Raw genomic sequence first — 19,912 nt, forward strand, 5'->3', positions numbered from 1 at the left:
TGATGCTCGACAGCAGAAGGGTGAAGCTTTCAACTCACCATGGAAAAAATGCAACCGGTAATGAACATTATGCCAGAAGCAGTTGTAAGAGGACAGATCCAAAGCGAAAATAAAAATAGCTGGATAGAAACCAGGAAAGAGGACTAAAGTCACAATTTATTCCAAATCCAGGCTCAAATGGCCAACAATCTCACTTCGGGTCAAGACCCAGCTCATCTGCCAAGTTTCTACAGATGACGACAGCAGATCATATGGAAGCAACTGAGCAATCTAAGCAAAATGCCATGAAATGCCACATTCCCTCAGGTGAAACAGCCATTTGCAGAGAAAAGTGATAGAATGTATTCCTCTTCCTTATGAATAGTGCCCTTCTGTTTTCAAGAGTACTTATGCATGCAGAAAGAACTTCACTGTTACCTCAACACTGAAAAATTCCTGAGCTGCACAAATGAGCAAATATCTGGACATACTCAGTCCAGGCATTTTTATCACGCTGCAAAAGAAAGATAGCCAGGCTGGCTCGGGGACTAGTTGGACCGTGCCACAGATTTACTCCTTGGCAAATCTCTGAATGTCACACAAGCAGCCATAATGTATCCCTAGGTGCAAAGGGAATCTACACTGTGTTTGATTTGATTTGTATTCTTTTTTCAGTGCTTCAAAGTAGATTACATTCAGGTACTGTAGGTATTTCCCTATCCCCAGAGGGCTTACAATCTAAGAGGGTTATTTTCTAAGTGTTTATCCCCTTTTCGCGTGCGATAGGATGCAAATAAGATGGAGGGGAGGAGTCGGCAGCAGCAACGGCGATAATGTGAGGGACATTATCGCCGACAGTAGCACAGCGAATAGCGCCACCTTTTACGGTGGTGCCATTCGTGCGATAGGCTGCAGTCAGCCACACCGCGGCCGGCGAAATCGCACCACCGTGATGTGGCCAGGCGAAGGTCCTAGGTAGGTGGCGAGTAACCTGCCCTCCCTCCCGCCCTCTTTTTCACTGGATTCATCATTCTACGAAGAATGATGAATCCAGCCCTAAGTTGGAGGCAATGGAGGGTAAAGTGACTTACCCAAGGTCACAAGAGCAAAGCTGCTACACTGGGATAGACCACAGTTTTATCCAGCTTGGCATCCCATCTCTAGCTGTTGAAAGTAGTAGGTGTCTAGAGGAAGTATGTAAGAACAAGGCATACATAGAGTGACCCATCCCCAACATATTCTCCAAATTTCCAGTGATCATGGTTGACAGGTGCACTAAACATGGATAAATATCCCTCACTGTTGTACTAGACTGATCTCAGCTCATTATTGCCTGCAATACTGAGTTAGCATAATTTAAAATACAAGATAGAAAATTAATGTTTTAGCAAATTCTTTACAGCCTTGTGTTTTTTTAGGTAAGATTTTGGCACTTGGGTTTGTATATTTCAAATGAGCATGTGTTGCAGAGGAAACAGCCGTGGAAACAGCAGAAGAAAATTTTGCATCCAGCCTGGTCCAATGCAAAGTATTCTGTCCCCCCTGAACAATGTACATCTAGTTAGTGGGCAACAAAGTCCCGTTGATGTGCACTAACACGAATTTCCATGAAATTGTCAATTTGTGTTTCGTTTCGGGGTGCTCCCAAAACATGACGAAATAGACAATTTGCCATTGTCTATTTCATTGAAAACGAATGCACATCCCTATCATAAAACACTATCCCCTGTACCTGAGCCTCTCAAATCTATAACACAAACTGGGTTACACACTTACTGTACGCCTTAAGCATGAAAGAGTCATTTTTGTTCCCAAACTTTACCCTCAACCCTCCCCGCCATCGTCCCAAACAAGAGAGAGCCCTGACATCCGGGCTCTGCCCATGCACACTGAGTTGCATGAACTACCAGCCCCCCGACACATCTAGCAACGTGAGAAGGGGCCCACCTTCCCTGCTAGTCCGACAACCTGCTGACAGAATCACATGGAATTCACATGCTAACAGAATGTAATCCTGATCGCTGGCTTGGGTACCCCTCCACCCTTAACTAGCTGCGGCGTTCACCGACATAACAGGTAAACAACGACATGATCAACTTTTGGGCCACTATTTAGATACATTTTTTTTGTTGTTTTGGGAAAACAAATTTAAACAACGTTTATGCAACTTATCCAAGTAATGGCAATTAATGGCAGCTAACTTCTTTGGATTCATGCAAAGCACTGCATGAGTATTTGGTATCTGTTTTTATCATCTACCCACAAGGTCTGAGGTAGTGCATTATACCAATTTCTCCTTCACATAGTTAGTACTTTATTTATAAGGCTCTTTTCCCAAGGCACTAGAAGAAAAAACAAGGAAGACATTAAATTAGCTGGAAGGATTACAGCATGACAAGTAAATCTGAAGCTAAGCCACATTCTAGCATTTTGAACCAAGACAGAGGATGGAGAGCAGGAGAAAACAAGCACAGAGGGAATTTAAAAAGTCAGTCTGGGAAACCAAAGCAAGTGTGGATGTTTAGCTGATTTCGGGTAAGAAAGGAGCAGCTTTTTACAGAAGCTAATGATATGGAAATGGTAAGAAAAGAAAAAAGTGAAGAATATGGAGACAGAAAGGGATACAGGACAGATCTCAAAACAAAATGGTGGCCACAGACCAGTGCCTATTCAGTAAGCCGACTTTCTCCCTTTGTTATTGGCAGATGACCAGAGCAGGGCCCCATGACTAGATCAGCCTGTGTAGCCCCCCATGCATGAGCCTCTCCAGCCCTCCCCTCTCCCTACCTGCACCTGCCTCCTCCATCCCCTTCAAATCTTAAATCTGAATCACGCAGGGTGCCATAGTCTCACAGGATCCGCCAGCTCGGGAGATGGCAGGTGCAGGTAAGAAGCACCGTTCTCCTCGTTTCCACAGAACCGCAGCACTGGGCCTGCAAAAGAATGGACCCAAGGCATACCCGATTCATCCCCATCTCAGAGATCGTCCTGGCTGTTACAACAGTGGGGCATTTAATAATGCTATCACTCAGCCACTTAAAATCTGAAACATTTTACACACACAATGAATGTTATAAAATTTATTCACAATGGGAGTTTTATGCCAGTAAAACAAAAATTAAATATGAAATCTGATAGCTATTAACTGAAATGCCCAATTAGATTTCATTGCATTAACCAGATTTTCAACCTATAAAACCTTAAACATTACAGAGATATAGCTACTTAAACAAAAAAAAAAAAGTGACAATATTCCTCCAGTAGCGAAGTCATGCAAAATAGCTTTCAGTGCAGAAGACTGGTGGTAAGAATTATAAAAATATTTCCACTACTGTGTTTAGTACTAAACAAATGAGCAAGAGAAGGAAACCAGGATTTTGCCCTGAGATATCAAGGTGCCCAAATCATTGCCGGACTACTTAGACACTTCGAGAACTTCATTAAATAGATTTTCTGATATGACACAAAAGTTCATTCTTAGCAGTAAATCGATGGCAGCTTCTCTGTGGTCCATCCAAAAAACGATCTCCTCAACGGTGACAGCAGCGTTTCTCAGCTTCACAGCTCAGAATCCTAGTTACGAGCTGTAAACTCTGGGTGCTGTGTAAAGAGACACGAAGGGGAATAATCACAGTTCTATTTGCTTTCCGATTCTAGCACATTATTTCAAATCCTAGTATCTGGGGTCACAAATGTCAGGGAAAAAAAAAAAAAAAAGGTGGCAAGAGTAGCAGTAGGGAGCCACCTTCGAGGTAAGCTAGTTCATGACCACCTTGGGCCTAGAAATTGCTGCGGGGGTGGGGCAGGTATTTTCACCCAGGACAAAGAGGCACAGAGGACATACTGCGATGATGTACGTGAACATCTGAAGTGGCCAGATACTGTGACAGCTCTACCACAGCTAAGTGAGGTTTGTTATGGCCCCGCCCTGACCGCAGAAACAATACAGTCTTGTATACAACCTTCAAACGACTGTGCATACATGCATATTTGGACTGGCGTTGGCCACCCTTTGCCCCTACCATGTGATAGGGACTGACCAATGGCACATGAAGCCCCTGTCACATGGTAAGGGCAAAAAGGCCACCAGTGCCATTTTGATTAATGGCCCACTCCCAGGTCCCCGCTAGACCACAACGGACTTTGGGTGAGTCTTGGGGGGGGGGGGGGGGGGGGGGAGGGGGGGCATTACAGTTAAAGAAATGGAAAGGGTTGAAAACACAAAGTTTTTTGGTGGTACCCCACACACATCATAGAATACACATCTCTACCCCGCCACATATGCATGTACATATGCTAACACACGAACACATGCAATAGTATTTTAATGCATCGAATGCATGTACTTTTCCTACCTATTTTTAAAAATACAGTCTATATTTTGAACACAAAAGTAAAGTAGAAGTTACTGGAGTAAATCGGTAAATTGTAAAACATGCACATGAAATGGACATTATCAGTTTTACCAGTTACTCCTCCCAGCTCACCCAGACCTCCCTCCTAAGCCAATAGTACACAAACATGTTTAATATCATTTATGCAAGATAATTAGTAGGTTAGCAATTTTGCAAGTAAATTAGCAAAATCGACTTGTCTTAAAATAGCAGCTATTTTGTCCTGCCCCAGATCGCCCCTTTTACGTACATATCTGTGTGCACAAAAGCAAAAATATACATGTATGTAATGTTTATAAAATAGCATGCACCCAAGCAGCTGTTACTTACCTGCATATATGCTAGTTTTTACCTGAACACAGGTAAAAAAATGGTTTTACTGTTTTCCATAGCATTTTGAACCAGTTTAAGTAGATTCTTTGTAGATGTGTGTATTTTGTAACAAATAACAATGTAAGAAGTGCAGACACCCCCACCCTCACCCCTAGCAAAACAATGTGACTTACTGCTGCTTTCAAAGCTTGATCCAGGTCTTCAAGGATATCCTCTATATCCTCCAGACCAACAGACAGGCGGATTAGGGTGTCACTGATACCCAGAGCTTCCCTTTCCTCCTTCTGAACAGAAGAATGGGTCATGATAGCCCTGCCAGAAAAAAAAAATGAGGATTAGACTTTAATGTAGAAGTATTAAATATAAAAGACAAAGAAAGCACAAACATTGAGGCAGCTAATGGATGAAATTATTTTCACTATCAAGGAAATTACTGGCTTTGAACATCAGGCAAAGGAGTAAAAACTGGAGTCACGATTAAACCTAAGAGGCACCGCTGTGAGACTTGCAAACTGTCTGTTATGAAGATCAAACTTTATGATTAAATCTGCATGAACTGGATGTCCATATAACATTAGCATCTGCAGGTAAGTGAAAAGTACACACTACTCTATATTCAGTCATATTTGTAAGCATGGGAAGTACCACCGCACTGTTACTTCCCTATAATAATGCACCAAAGACGCCCCCTAGTGTACACAGGGGTACATGCAGAAATACTTCCTGCACTAAGCAATATCTCCAGCCAGGCAGGCAAGTCATTGTATTTGTGTTTAGCTGACCCAGAAACAGGGTTTGCAAACATGTATAATTAAAGGCATTTGTCAAACAAAAATTATATACCATGCTAGAATAATGAAGCTCAAAGCTTCTATGTATCTTGTAGGAAAAATCCACATAAAACCCTTCATAACTGTCTGCCACGCTATCAGTAGTTCTCAAACCTGTCCTCTGGGACCCTCAGCTAGTCGGATTTTTCAGCATATCTACAATGAATATGCATGAGATATTTACATGCACTATGCATGCAAATCTTTCAAGCACATTCTTTGTGGATATGCTGAAAACCGGACCAGCTAGGAGTCTGATAACAGATTTGGGAACCATCATATTATCAGCTTCATAATCTGCATGACACTTATCCTCTTTCCCATAAATAACTGACATGTAAATTATGGTGCAGCCTATGGCTATAAGTGTAATATGTGCCTGAGACAAACAATATCTGTGTAGTTGCTTATTGACTGCTCCTGTTATTTGTGTTTCCACTCACCAGGTTATGTTATATTTATTTATATGCCGCCTGTGTCAGAGACCCTAATTGACTCACAATAGCATATACACAATTCAAAGCATGCATTTACAACACGCTAGAATAAAACTACATAAAACAAAATTAAAATTCTCGCAGTTAGATCAGATTAAGCTCTGGTATATCTAATCAAAAACAGAAGAATTTTAAAAATTCCTGCATTAAAAATAAAAGTCTTTAAACATTTTCTGAATGATTTACTGCATTGCATCAATCGTAATTCATCTGGCAAGTGATTCCAGCATTCCGGGGCAGCCACGGAAAATGCACATTTACGGGTTTCAGATAATCGCGTCTGATGCACCGAAGGGACCTCCAACGAGGACCTTGAGGGGGAAAGAGCGCAATGCAGGACAGAAAGGTTTTTTCAACACTGCAGAAATCCATGGAGTGGCAGGGCGGTAAAGTAAATTTTGAATCAGTCAGGCAATTTTGTAATTAATCCTGGACTGGACGGATAGCCAGTGAAGATCTGCCAATACTGGGGAAATACGATCTCCTATAGAACCGGCTACTAACTGGGCTGCAGCATTCTGTAGCAACTGAATTGGTTTAACAGGGGGAGGCCCAAATTCATCCATTACAATAATCAATGGTCATGATTATTAACTGAACAACCGTTTGGAAATCACTTCCTGGTAGCAGTTTTAAGAGGGCATGATTGGGGGTGTAAAGCTGGTTTACTGTTTTGATTGCAGTATATTATTACTATAATTCATATCTGATCTGGTAACCTATGTTTCTGATTACATTTAACAAGCTTATCTTGTTATCTGTAATTTCCATAAAGAAAAGAATTATCACTCAGCCAGGCCGATGCGATATTGGTGCACGTAAAATGGGCGCTCATGATTAAGCGCCCGCTCTCCTCATGCATCCTGGGCTGGTGTACAATTTGCCGTGTTGCAAGGGCGCATTGACCATATGGGAAATTTTTTGCATCGCAGGGATTAGCTAATAGCCTCAGCTACACGTGAGCGCTATTAGCTACGCGCTTGACTGGATGCGCGTTTTGGACATGCTAATCCCCGTTTTGCATCGGGGGTTATGGACGCATGCCCAAAACACGTGTCCAATCGCTTACTGAGCCGTGCGCTGGCCACAGCGCATGGTATTGCATTGGTCTGAGCACTGTCTATTGCAACATTAGTTTGGATCTGAGGACAGCAGGCAAACTATATCTGCCTGTGTCTCTTCCTTCCACAGCTGTCATCTTGTCCCTTAACATAGAGTTAACTCTTGTGACATCTGGCAGCCAAAGGGGGCAATTCTGAACAGCCCACATTGTTTCCAATGTATGTCTACACTTTCAGCCCGTGTTCATTCATATTTGATGATATTCAATTAAAAAGGAGCCTCCTCTGCCACTGAATCCCATCTACAGTCCTAAATGTTCAGTCATGGCCTTGCCATCTTAACTCAAAGTCTTCTTTGTTTTTTGCTGTGTATCCTGTCTGTCTTGACTAGACTGTAAGCTCTATGGAGCAGGGATCATCCATTATGTGTGTCTGCAGTATGCCGTATATACCTGAAGTCATTACACACTGCAGCTGAGCTTCAAGGGAAACTACTTGTGCAGTATCCAGCGAACAATCTGCACATCCTACTTGTGTAGGCGACTGCATTTACAAGTGTAGTGTACGCACAGTTTCCTTCCCTCCCCTAAACATGTCCCCCCACGAACACTTTAACCCGGCTAAAAAAACAAACTGTGTGCCCTATACAAGCTGGCACAGGGCACATGTTCAGTCAATCCATTTTTACCTGGATAAGTAGCTTTAAAAATTGTCCCGAGAGTATTCTTGGGGCATGGCTGAACCCATTTCCTGGCTATTAATATAGCAGCGATAAACTATTTCCACTGTTTGGATGCGTTTAACAGATTCTGCACTTCTAAGAGCAAAAAAGTTGGTTTTTTTAATTCTTAATATTTATCATCTGACCAGCCAATACATCTCCAGGCAGAGCACAAAGCATAACACAAAAAAAATACAATAAATAAAAACACGCATAAAACTACTACAAAAAATGGGAGGCTCCAGGCCCAGCGCACAGGAGACAAATATAACATGGCACTGTACACCTATCCATCTCTTCCCTGCACCCACACACAGCATGCGAGGGTCCCTCCGCACACTACTACCATCAATGTCCCCCCAGGGCTTTGGTTTTCAGCCCGGATCAGCCCGGGTGTTCATACCAGGGAGAGGAGTTCGGGGGCGGGGGTGTGACATACATGGCGTTAAAATGGAAAAGTTTGCAGTAACCTTCGTATAGGCTGCAGCAGCAAATGCACCCTCCCTCCCACCCTTAATTTTTTGTTTTAGAAGCAAAACATCTAACATATTGATAAGTAATGCGAGGTTTGAGATGGCACAAAACATCAGCAAGCTGCTCGTGTCATTGTTATATACTCGTTGAGTCACTGAATGCTGCAGCTGATTAAGGGTGAGGGGGGGTATCCGAGCCAGCGGTCAGGATCTTGTTGGCATGCGATTAGCACGTGATTCTGTCAGCAGGTTGTCAGACGTGTCAGGGGGACGGAAGTTCATGCAACTCGCTGGGCATGGGGCAGAGCTTGGACAGCAGGGCCTTTTTGTTTGGAAACCTGGTGGGAGGAGGGGAGGAACAAAAAAAAAAATGGTCTTGCTTGCTTAAGGCGGACAATAAGAGGCGAATTTGAAAAGCTGGGCAAGCTCCAAAAATCGGGAGATGGGCGCGCATGCAGGACATGATTGTCCACCCAAGTTTTAAAAGCTGCCCACATGCGTGCACAAGTCCCAGTGCGCTCATCTCTCGCATCAGAGAAGAAAGGGGCGGGGTGTGGGCGTTCCGGGGCGGAGCTGAGAGATGTGCATGCAAGTAGCTCCGCCCTGGGTGCGTGCCCAGGTCCAGGGCCATGTAACTTTACTTCTGCTATGGAGGAGGGGTAAGGTGTGCAGGCTAAAGGACCTAGCTGGACACTGGCAAATATGGGTGGCTGAACTGGTGAAACCGGTCATCGGCTGGATGCGCGTCTGTAGACTAATTTACGCTGCTGGGCGCACACTATTTTAACATTAGGCGTACATCTGCATGCGCCCTGGCTATTTTATAACATGCGCACGCATGTGCACCTGTTTGAAAGTTACCATCTCTGGGTGTAACCTGGTTTACTATTAACTAAAAGCTGAGCGGCTGCAGTACAGGGGATAAGCATTTTTAGGATGCGCCTTAATTTCCCAATTAACTCGAACATTGTGTCTATTTGGGGAAGGAGTGGACTGGCTAATCACGGCTGCCAAAGTTATTGGCAATACAAAAACCATACGAGTAAAAAGGTGGCAGAAAACCTACAGCAAACTATTCTAGTTCTATATGTTTTGGTGCTGAAGAATCATTAAATCAAAGATCTGTCTACAAGCAGTACTTTAGCCTATCAGTTAAAAGCTATATTAAAAAGCCAAGCTTTATTTATGGAAGCCCAGACAGTTCCCCCATTATGGCAGCTCCCATTCTATTCTCCCCTATATAAATATTAATTTGCTTTGTGGTTTTCAAATTTGTAGATACTGATATTCTATTGGCCTGAATAAAAGTAATTTATGTCCTCTAGAGTGATTTTTCTGTTAAGATCTTGCTGCCATCTGTTGACTGAGAGGGGAATTTTCCTATATTTAGTCCTCAAAATTTTTTTCACACCTTGAGACTTTAGATGAGAAGCCTGCCAGTAGGCATAATATTCTATAAAAAAAAAAAAAACAACCCAAACAATTACACAGGGCCTAACAATTCAAAAATGTTTACCAATATCACTGAAATATGGCCAAAAAAAAAATCCCAGGATATCCTACACCATTTTTTTTTATCTTGCTACCCTCCAAAGACTGCGAACACTTCTAACATTTTCCTGGTTTTTTTTCAGCCTCAAATTACTAGCAAAAGTTCCAGGAATATATTATGTTTCTATTTTAGTAGCAGTATCTCTGGAAATATGTAGAATATTTTACAATGACCACGAATTTACCATTTGCCTTTCAGTATCGGAGCAGTGATTGTAAGATCTGTCTTCAGTGCTCCCCAGTCCTGTTTCCAGGAAGTTTCGAATGAATACGGATGAGACATATCCACACGGTCACCAGATGTGCGGCTCATATGCATTTTCATCACGGGTATCCTGGAAACCAGACTGACTGGGCAGGGCTGGAAGAAAAATCTGAGAATCACAGATCGAGAGCTCTAGTTTGAAAATTTTAAGACCCGGCCCAAAGTATGTCTTGTGCCAAGACGATGCGTACCTCCGCGTTATCTGGGAACAGGACATACCCATCCCTCTTTGTAATTTCAATCAAGTTCTCAAGACACACCCCAGGGCTTTTTAATCTTTCCCAAAAAGATTTAGCATATTGTTAAAGGAACTAGGATCTTGTTTCATATTACAATGGCAACATTTGAAATAGACAGAGTTATGTGAAAAGAAGATGCAATTTTAATAGAGGAAGGTTTATCTTTATTGGGACAGTGGAAACAAAAGGGAAATCTGAAAAGTCAACATTTAGCAGCAGCATGGTGAGTGAGCAACCTATCTGGACACAGTTTGCTGAATATACATGGCACTAAATCCAGATGAGTACTGCTGGATTAGGCACTCTGCTGAATATAAACCGATACAGTCCTAGTTATCCAGCTAATTTTAAGACTGCTTTCTGAGATAACGCATCCACCCAAGTCAAACAGCAGCAGTGTTTCCCCAATCCTCTCCTGGAAGCACACTTAACCAGTCCGGTTTTTAGGGCATCCATAATGAATATGCATGAGATAGATTTGCAAACACTGGAGACCCAGGCACGGTCCTATGAGGCAGTGGCCTCCTCAGGCAGAAATATTTTGAGGCAGCAAAAAAAAAAAAAAAGTCCCCCCAAACGCCCTTGTAGTCTCTGCCTCCCATGAACCAGTTACTAGAGAGCGCACATGCACATCTTAAAATAAGAAGTGCAGAGTCCAACATCACTGCAGCCCGCAGGCTCTCACTAGTTTGTTCTGCCTCGTGCTGTAGAGCCTGGCGGAGCAAGGGCAAGGGCTGAAACTAAGGTTGGACTAGCAGTGCTGGCCGCCTGCTCCGTGGCTCATACAATGCACGCCTGCCTCGGCAGGATCTGTAAGTACAAATAAGTAAATCCCTTAAGTTTAAGCTTGCCGGAGGTCAGCAGGCCATATTTCATTGTTTATCCTCTTGTTTCCCTGTTGCTCGGTGGCGTACAGGAGGGGAGGCAGCCAGACAGGGGGTGCAATGGGACAGGAGAACTGAATCAGTGGCACATTTCAGCCATTTCTCCAGGGGCCAAATGCTGGGGAAACATGGGAGGCAGGTCGTAGGGTTCCTGGGAGTGTGGTAAGGTGACCAGCTTCCTAGAATTATCATCACTGATACTATCTGCCACTCCTCCAGGAACTCTGACCCTTTCGGTGATCTGACATGCTGCGGAAGGGGGGAAAAGCAGGGGTCAGACTCCAAGAAGACCCCCCCTCCTTTGGCCCTCAGCTAGACGAAACCTATCTAGATAAATTGGAACTGGTCAGTATGGCTGCATTTTTAACACCCGTGGTTTGTCCGGCTAAGTCCCAAACAAGCCATTTGAATACGAGCAAACCATTTGAACATGGAAGACACAGCCCGTTTCAGCAGGAAGAACTCTCCACCCACCTTTCCTTTGTAGAATAATCCATGGGACGTGCTTCTGATTTCTCAAAGTTACATTTGGAGGCTCAAAATCCAAGCCAAACACCTAAATACAGTCTATCAGCAGCAACGCTTTGAGCATTACCAATAACCTATCCAGAAAAATGCTAATTTTAGTTCAGTCCCATAAAATATTCCTCAATACAGAATCCAGCGTCTGTACTCAGTGTGAGTTGTAAAGACAAAGAAAGAAAAGATGGGTATGTGGGTTGCTCAGATACGCGTCTTTACTTGGTATAAACAATGTACTACATTTGCGCTCGGGTAACACCATTGCTCTTGATGAACCGATGAGTAGCTGAATCGCGTGAACAATTGCTCCTGAAAATTCTGAACTAAAAAAAAACAAGAAAAGCCAAAAAAGGAATTTTAATCAAAATGTTGAGCTCATCGTAACAGAAGCAGGTGTCAGCAGATTTAGCCCATCCAGTCTGCCTAGTAGTCCCTGCTTATACCGCTTTATCTCGGGTCATTACTGTTGCTGGCATTTAAACCACCCTCTGTCCTAGAGAAGATCTTCCAGCAAGGCAAGTCTGACCACCTGCCAGGAAGCTCAGAGCAATGGCACACGCAGATCCTCTGCATTTAATTTACCAAAGCGAGTTAGCAATAGCGACCCTCTGTCAGCCCTGGGACTATTGGTCTGAATGTTGGTTACGTTGAAAAACCTCTGCACAAGGGTAGGACACAAGAGATAAAAATGTTGAGCTCTACATTGAAGATGTTTGTGCAGCTAAGTTCAGGACTTAGCCTGACAAACCTGGGGTTTTAAATATTCCCCTCTGCTGACCAGACAAGTTGTAGCCGGTAGAGTCATTAACAGACAGAGAGGGGCTGAAGGGGTGGGGCTTAAACTTTGCCAGGTAGCACTGAATATCCGGGCCACCTGGATACATTGGTCGGAGTAAGTCTGGCCATGGTCCAGCGCCAGAATAAAAAGGTACCTGCATAACTTTAAGCTAAGCATCTACATTCAAAAGACAGCCAGTTATAGAGCTAGATAAGTAAAAAGGAACAGCCAGAGAGTCCCAGAACCCCCAACCCTACCCCATCACCAAAATAAGCCACATAGGACTGCGGCTACTATAAGCCCCTTCCTGACCAGGAAACCTCACAAGCTCCTACAGGATGAGCCAAAAAGTGGTATCAATGCTGGACGTGGCTGAGAGCACAGGAACGCTGGATGCAACTGGCAGTACAGTAAGACTACCAGCTCCCACTCAGGGAGGGGGGCCAGAGTCAGCTCTAATTGTAATATCAGGGGGCCTCTCAGGCTGCTATGATCTAAAACATGGTTTAAATGTGAGAAGGTGGGGGACATTCGGGTGCTGTGAAGAAATAGTTTATACAAATTATTTTGGTGTTGGGGGGGGGGGGGAAATCAGGCCTACTTGGTTGCTTTTTATTTTAATTTAACCACCTATAGGGGGTCAATTACCAAGCTGTGCTAATGCATGGCAAACGGCATTTATTTCTACCAGAATGTGAATTTCCAAAAGTTATTTTCCAGCCCAAAAAACCTGGCGCAATGCAGGTATGGTAATGAGCTACTTTGCCTGTAAATGCATGCAAAGCAGGTTCTTACTATGCAAATCAAATAATGTGGTTTGTATTAAAGTTTGCAGGCTGCATTATTTGGAAAATTAACTGCACCTCAATAGAGAAGCGTTGGTGTTCCAATGCTCCCAGGGTTGGGCCACCAGAGAGAGCGTTGTGCCGATGAATATTTGGCTAAAGTTTTCTTGTAACTATGCCACTCGCCGGCCCTACTGAATAGGGATCTTGTTACGTCTCTCACACACTAAAACACCAGATAACATTCATTCCTTCTCCAGTCCATGCTGCCTCTTACTAGGCAGCCTGTGACCTGTCAACTGTTCTTGGACGGAGCCCGGAGGATTCAGAGAGCAGCCAGTCTTACTAGAGATAGAACCAACTCAAAACCACGCACATCCTCACCAAGCATTTCAATACAACCAACTTTTAGAGGGCCACAGTAACACCAGTGCAATCACCTTTACTTTGCTGCCTTAAGTCTTAGAACCACGAATTACCAAAATACGCACAAGATGACCACCAGCGGGTCCATTCTCAACCAAGATATAAGAAAAACAAGTCAAAGAATATATAGAGCTGAAAAAGAAAATTCCCTTAAGACTTGTACTTCCTATTATTTTCTGAAGTCTGCAGGCCTAGATACATGCACTCTGATAGACATGAACCTTGTAGAACAGTTTTAAAAGTCACACTGGTAACTACCATGAGTATTGTGCCATGCATGGAAGCCTTTTTATTGCCAACTTGAGTACTTGCTGCCGTGTAAACTTGCAAATGACCTTTGCTCATAGGCTTCTATTTCTAATGTTCTGTAAATTGCTTTGGGTGAATTTTGTATTCAAAAAAAGCCAGGTGATAAATCCAAATAAAATAAAAAAAGATGCAGCGTGCCCATGGTTTAAATTAAGGCAGCTTTACTTACGGATGCTCTGCCAGAGATTCATATCCTCCAAGACTCTCAGCCAGTATAAAAAGCTAAAAACAATAAATAAATTAAAGATAATCTCATTATTGGGTATCACTTTGAAGATTAAAGCAAGGATCTGGATAATAAACACTGTCTTGTTCCCCTATACTAGGCCCTGGGGCCAGGTTTTATCTACAGCAGAAGTCTTTTGAAAAGCCAGGTCCTAGAAATGCATACATTGAATAAAAGGATATGATATTAGCTACTTGGATGAACGTGATTAGAGCAAACTCAGCACACATGGAGAACATGGTCTAGGGCCATAAATTATATTTCAGGGAAACTAAGAAACACTAAGCACATGACGAAGCTCTTAAAATAAGTGACTTCCAAACCTGTCTTCAGGGCCCCTCAGTTTTTCAGAATATCCACAGTTAACCTATGTCTTTTTTCTTTAACAAATCTTATGTATTTTCATTATGGATATCCTGAAAACCCAATTAGCTGGGAGTCCTAGAGGACAAGTTTGGAAACCATAATCATAGTTTCCTCACTGGGGATTACGATAGAAAAAGATAAGTCCTTTGAGCAAGAGATACTTCCTATGTAGAATGTGCACAGAAGTAATATTGTAAATAAGATGAAACATTCATGGAGCTTGGCCACAGTATTGGCAGGGGCAGATTCACCAATAGGCACAGCAGGCAACTCCGGTCCTCAAGAGCCACAAAGAGGTCAGACTCAGGATATCCACAATGAATAACAGCAACAAAACACAAAGGTGGAATCGGTATAGGGCAAGATTCAATCAAGTCCGTTTTTATACCGATTCCACCTTTGTGTTTTGTTGCTGTCAGCCATCTTGGATCGGTTACCGGTTTGTTTTCTTGGACTATCCACAATGAATATGCATGAGATAGATTGGCATACGATGGAGGCAGTGCTTGCAAATCTCTCTCATGCGTATTCATTGTGGATATCCAGAAAACCTGGCCAGTCTGTGGCTCTGGACCAGATTTGGCCACTCCTGCCTGTGGGAGTCACTTATTTTATATCAGCTGTGGCACTATCTTATCTGAAAAAGTTGAGGGGGATGGCAAAGGCTCGGCCAGCTCTCCATGTGCTCCAAAGGCAGCCAGGAGTATAAATTTGTTGCCGAGATTTGATATTAACGCATAGAACACACCAACTACTATAAATAAATCCAGCATCTCCACAGCAACATGTTAGTTTTGATCTAAGCTACTGAAAACGTCTTGTTTTTAATGTTTTAAAATTGAATAAGTCTAGAATAGCATTATCATCCCCTAGAATGGAGTGGCCTTCAAGAGCCCCCAATGCACCTGATTTGAATGTATTTATTTAGAAATATTTCTATTTCGGCCTTCTTACATTCAGGGCAGATTACAAAAGTACACTCATAATATTTCACAATATAAAACGAACATACATCAAATTGTTACTAACAAAATATGAACATAAAATCAAAATAATCCCTAAAACAAAGTCAAATAAGACAGATTAGTCATTGAAGGCGATCCTAAAAAGGTGGGTTTTTCAGGTAGTTTTTAAAAAAAATATCTTGGGGGTCGATACAGTTTCTTAATTCCAAAGGGAGAGTATTCCAAACTATTGGACCTGCTGCTGAGAGAGTTCTCTCTCGTGTTTCATCGAGGCGTGTTCATGTTAAGGATGTCTACAATGAATATGCATGCGATATATTTGCATAGAATGGAGGCAGTGCGTGCAAATCTCTCTCATGCATACTCATGGTGGAGATCCTGAAAGCCAGGCCCATTTGGAGCTCTTGAGGTCCGGAGTTGGCCACCCCCTGCCCTAGAATGACCTTGAGGAATGAGCGAGTAATTACACAAAGCAGAGGTTCCCAGGATATGCTAGCAGCCAGGTCACCTTGCCCAAAGCCAAACTTAACTTCTGAAGCAGAAAGAACAATTTGCCAGGATCAACATTTTCAATGAGATTTTAAACAAGGTTTGTGTTTTGGCAACAGTTTAAATATAAATAAGCAATTTTTATGTGTTTTTGGCTAAAACAAAGAAAAAATGTTCCTTCTGATAGTGGGGGTGACATAGTAATGATGGCAGAAAAAGACCAAATGGTCCATCCAATCTGCCCAGCAAGTTTCCTATGGTAGCTACTGCCGCTCTGTGCAGGCTACCCCCCAGACCTTATGTTAAGGGTGGTAATATTAACTTTCAAAGCCAAGCACTGTCAAACCCATAATAAAGTCACTGCCTAGCAAGATTTTTACAGGTGAGGAGCCTTCTTGATCATTCAGACAATGCTGCTTGAACGGGCTTTGCTTTAGGACCTTCATTGCCATAGAAGCATCCTGCGCTTTTTCCCTAATGTCTGCGTATCAGTGGTCCGGACAGTGCAGGGCCCAGCATCGGCTGTTGTCCAAATCCAATTCCCCTTTTTCCTCCCTGCTGAAACTGAGAGCAATGTTGCAGTTGCATCAAAACCATGAAGGCTAATTGGTTAAAGGTAGTAATCTCCTTCGGTTAGGGTGGTAGCTGCAGAACACTCCCATGCACTCTTTTCTTCATTTCCACCTCTAGTCTTTAAGGATCCACAGGGTTTATCCCATGCCTTTTTTTTTTTTTTTTTTAATCATTTACTGTTGTCTTCACCACCTCCTCCAGAAGAGCATTCCAGGTATCCACCACCCTCTGTGAAGAAATTTCTTGGACATTGACTTCGAGTCATCCCCCCCTGGAGTTTCACTTTGAGACCCCTAGTTCTACAGTTTGCTTTCCAATGGAAAAAGGTTTGAGAATTGTGCATCATTAAAACCTTTCAGGTATCTGAAAATCTGTACCATATATTCCCTGAAGAGAGGAGGCGCAGGGGAGATATGTTTAGATCCTTCAATTTCTCCTCATAAGTCTTCCTGTTCAGACCCCATGTCATTTTGGTCGCCCTTCTCTGGACCGCCTCCATCCTTTTTCAGATATGGGCTCCAGAACGGAACACAGTACTCCAGGTGAGGCCTCACCAAGGACCTGTACAAGGGCATTATTGCCTCCTTTTTCTTACTGGTTATTCCTCTCTATGCAGCCCAGCATTCTTCTGGCTGCACAGAGAGGAATAACCAGTAAAATGTATCTAAGCACCCCACTATCAGGTGAAACCATTTTCATATGTTTGTCAAAGCAAAGAATGGAATGCTCAGGATTTGCTTTTCTAATGCAACCATTCGGGCCGATTCAGTAAAATTTGCGGGAGAGACGGCGCTCCAAGGCGAGCGCCTGCTCTCCCGATGCGCGCCCAGCCCACTCTCCTGGGTGCGTGATTCTGAGGGCCTGCGGTAATAAGGAGGTGCTAGGGACGCTCCTTATTGACAGAAGCGGCGGCTGTCAGCGGGTTTGACAGCCGACGCTTAATTTTACCGGCGTCTGTTGAACCCGCTGACAGCCACATGTTCGGAAAACGGATACCGGCAAAATTGAGTGTCCGTCTTCCAACCTGCAGGCAGATTTATTTATTTTTTTTATTTTATTTTTTTTTAGAATTTTTATTTTTTTATTTTTGGGGCCTCCAACTTAATATTGCTATGATATTAAGTCGGAGGGTGTACAGAAAAGCAGTTTTTTCTGGTTTTCTGTACACTTTCCTGGTGCCGGCCAAAATTAACACCTACCTTTGGGTAGGCGTTAATTTCTGAAAGTAAAATGTGCGGCTTGGCTAACTAATAGGCTCATCATCATGCACTTGCATGTTGTGGGCGCTATTAGTTTTTGAGGTGTTGGACACGCGTTCTCCTCGCGCTATTACCCCTTACTGTATAAGGGGTAATATTAGTGCGTGGAAAATGCGCGTCTAGATGGGGGCTAACAGTGCGCTCAGCCTGAGCACACCGTACTGAATCGTCCTGTTGGTCTATTTCAGCTGGCAAGTTTCCCAATGGCCTGGCCATTCTTTAAAAATCAGACTTGGATCAAGTGGAACCGGCAAACTGTGCGAGAGCCATGCAATGCTCACTGAAAAGATACGAGTTTTACAGAGGTGACAGATACTATGATAACCAATAATTACAAACTAATTACAAAATGAAATAATGCAAAATAAGAGCAGCAGTGCGAGTGACTGCAAGCACCTTTAGTTGAGGGGTGGTGTTTGCAGTTGCTCTGTCAGAGCATAGGGGGATTTCTGGAGTTGTTTGTATTTTTAAGCTGGTGATCTTAGCCCTACAAAAATGCCTGATATAAATCAGCAGACAATACAGCTCAAGAAAAAAAAAACCAGTGCTAAGAGAGCATGAGGTACTGTATATTTAGGGCAGGATTCAGATGCACTACAGAGAAGATGTTGGAGGACATCAATGCAGAAATTATCTCTGTTTTATGGGAGAGGGGAAGGAGGATTATATAGTCATGCTGTAAGGGGTTCTGCATACCAGCTAACAGCTCAGCTCTGGACAAGGACAGCAGTAAAATAAAGCTGGAGGAAAAAGGCAAAAAATAAAAACAGAGCCCTGGGTGCAGCTTCAGGAGAGATAGGGATAGATATCCACCCCAGAGGCCTAAAAAAAGAAGAAATCGGAAGTAGACAGGCATGACGGTACAGATTATAAACGTCAGACTGCAAGAGACACCGAGTACATAAATGGAGAGTGGAAGCCAGAAGGGTCAGATTAAAGGAAGAGCTTGAGAAGTGAGGAGGAGGTAGGTCCCCTTCCCACCCTAACTGGGGCAAGGCAAGGCCATTAAACAAACCAAGAGAAAATTAACAGGCTGGGATTTAAAGCACAGAAAAAAAAACTCTCTGCCAGAGGCTTGGGAAAGCCAGAAGCGAGTCATGACCATCTGCACACAAGGGCCAAGAGAGGTACTTGGAGGAGCACTACCTTGTTCTTTGCAGGCTGAGATAAAAAAAAAAAAAAGAAGAAATGCAGTTACCTTGAGGGATTTGAGAAATAGCTTTGCATGTTCAAGATTGCCTTTAATGTAAAAGCTGATCATGCCAGAGCAGCCAGTGCACTGCCGCTTCATCAGCTCGTACTGAGGGTGCGAGGGCAGACCTACAATTAATTCAGATGACATGGATCATGAAACTTGCACATTATGCAACAAACAGTTTCCACGTGGGCATCAGCCGAAAGGAGGAACACTCCTGCAACAAGGCACCTTTGTGTACCTCGCATGTCGGTGCCATAAAAAGGTATCACCACCTGTAAAAGGATTCAACTTTTTTTTTTTCCCAGTATGAACAGGGCTACTAGAACTTCGCACCACACCAAAAAAAAAAAAAGCCAATAAAAGCACCCCCACAGTTCCCAGTGGCAGGAGCAATGCAGGGCAAGGCTGACGGTCATGTAGCCGCACTTCGGTAAAGAACTGTGTTATGGGCAGGGCGGGGGAGGGGGGGATAACAGCGTGCATCTGTGAGAGACCAAAATACTCATTTCATAAGGCCATTGCGGTCTTTTTTTTTTTTTGTGCTTGCATGCGCCTAGAACTGTCATTCTTTCTTTCTCTGCCCCTGCTGGGTCATACGTTGGCCGGGGATGGCTCTCCCCGCACCAGAAACCTCCCGATCCCGGGGCCGTGCTTACGGTGCTTCCTGGAAGTTTATTTAATAATTGCTACAGAGCCCACCTCGTAGGGTACGGGCATTTAATACAAAAAAAAAAAAAAAAAAAAGCTTACATGGAGAGACAAAATATGGATGTTAAAAAAAAGGGAGGG

The 19,912-nt window shown here is 43.3% G+C and overlaps 1 protein-coding gene across 1 annotated transcript in view; it reads right to left on the bottom strand.

Annotated features, from left to right (window-relative positions):
- Positions 1-3,044: 3,044 nt before the first annotated feature.
- The window catches only part of CTH (cystathionine gamma-lyase), a 56,521-nt gene continuing 39,653 nt past the window's right edge, over positions 3,045-19,912 (bottom strand). Inside the window, 4 exon segments of the mRNA XM_029617536.1 lie at positions 3,045-3,579; positions 4,880-5,018; positions 14,217-14,269; positions 19,124-19,245. Of these exon segments, the coding sequence (XP_029473396.1) occupies positions 3,553-3,579; positions 4,880-5,018; positions 14,217-14,269; positions 19,124-19,245 (341 nt within the window). The 3' untranslated portion in view covers positions 3,045-3,552.

This window comes from Rhinatrema bivittatum, chromosome 10 (assembly GCF_901001135.1).
Source record: "Rhinatrema bivittatum chromosome 10, aRhiBiv1.1, whole genome shotgun sequence".
Lineage (NCBI taxonomy): Eukaryota > Metazoa > Chordata > Amphibia > Gymnophiona > Rhinatrematidae > Rhinatrema > Rhinatrema bivittatum.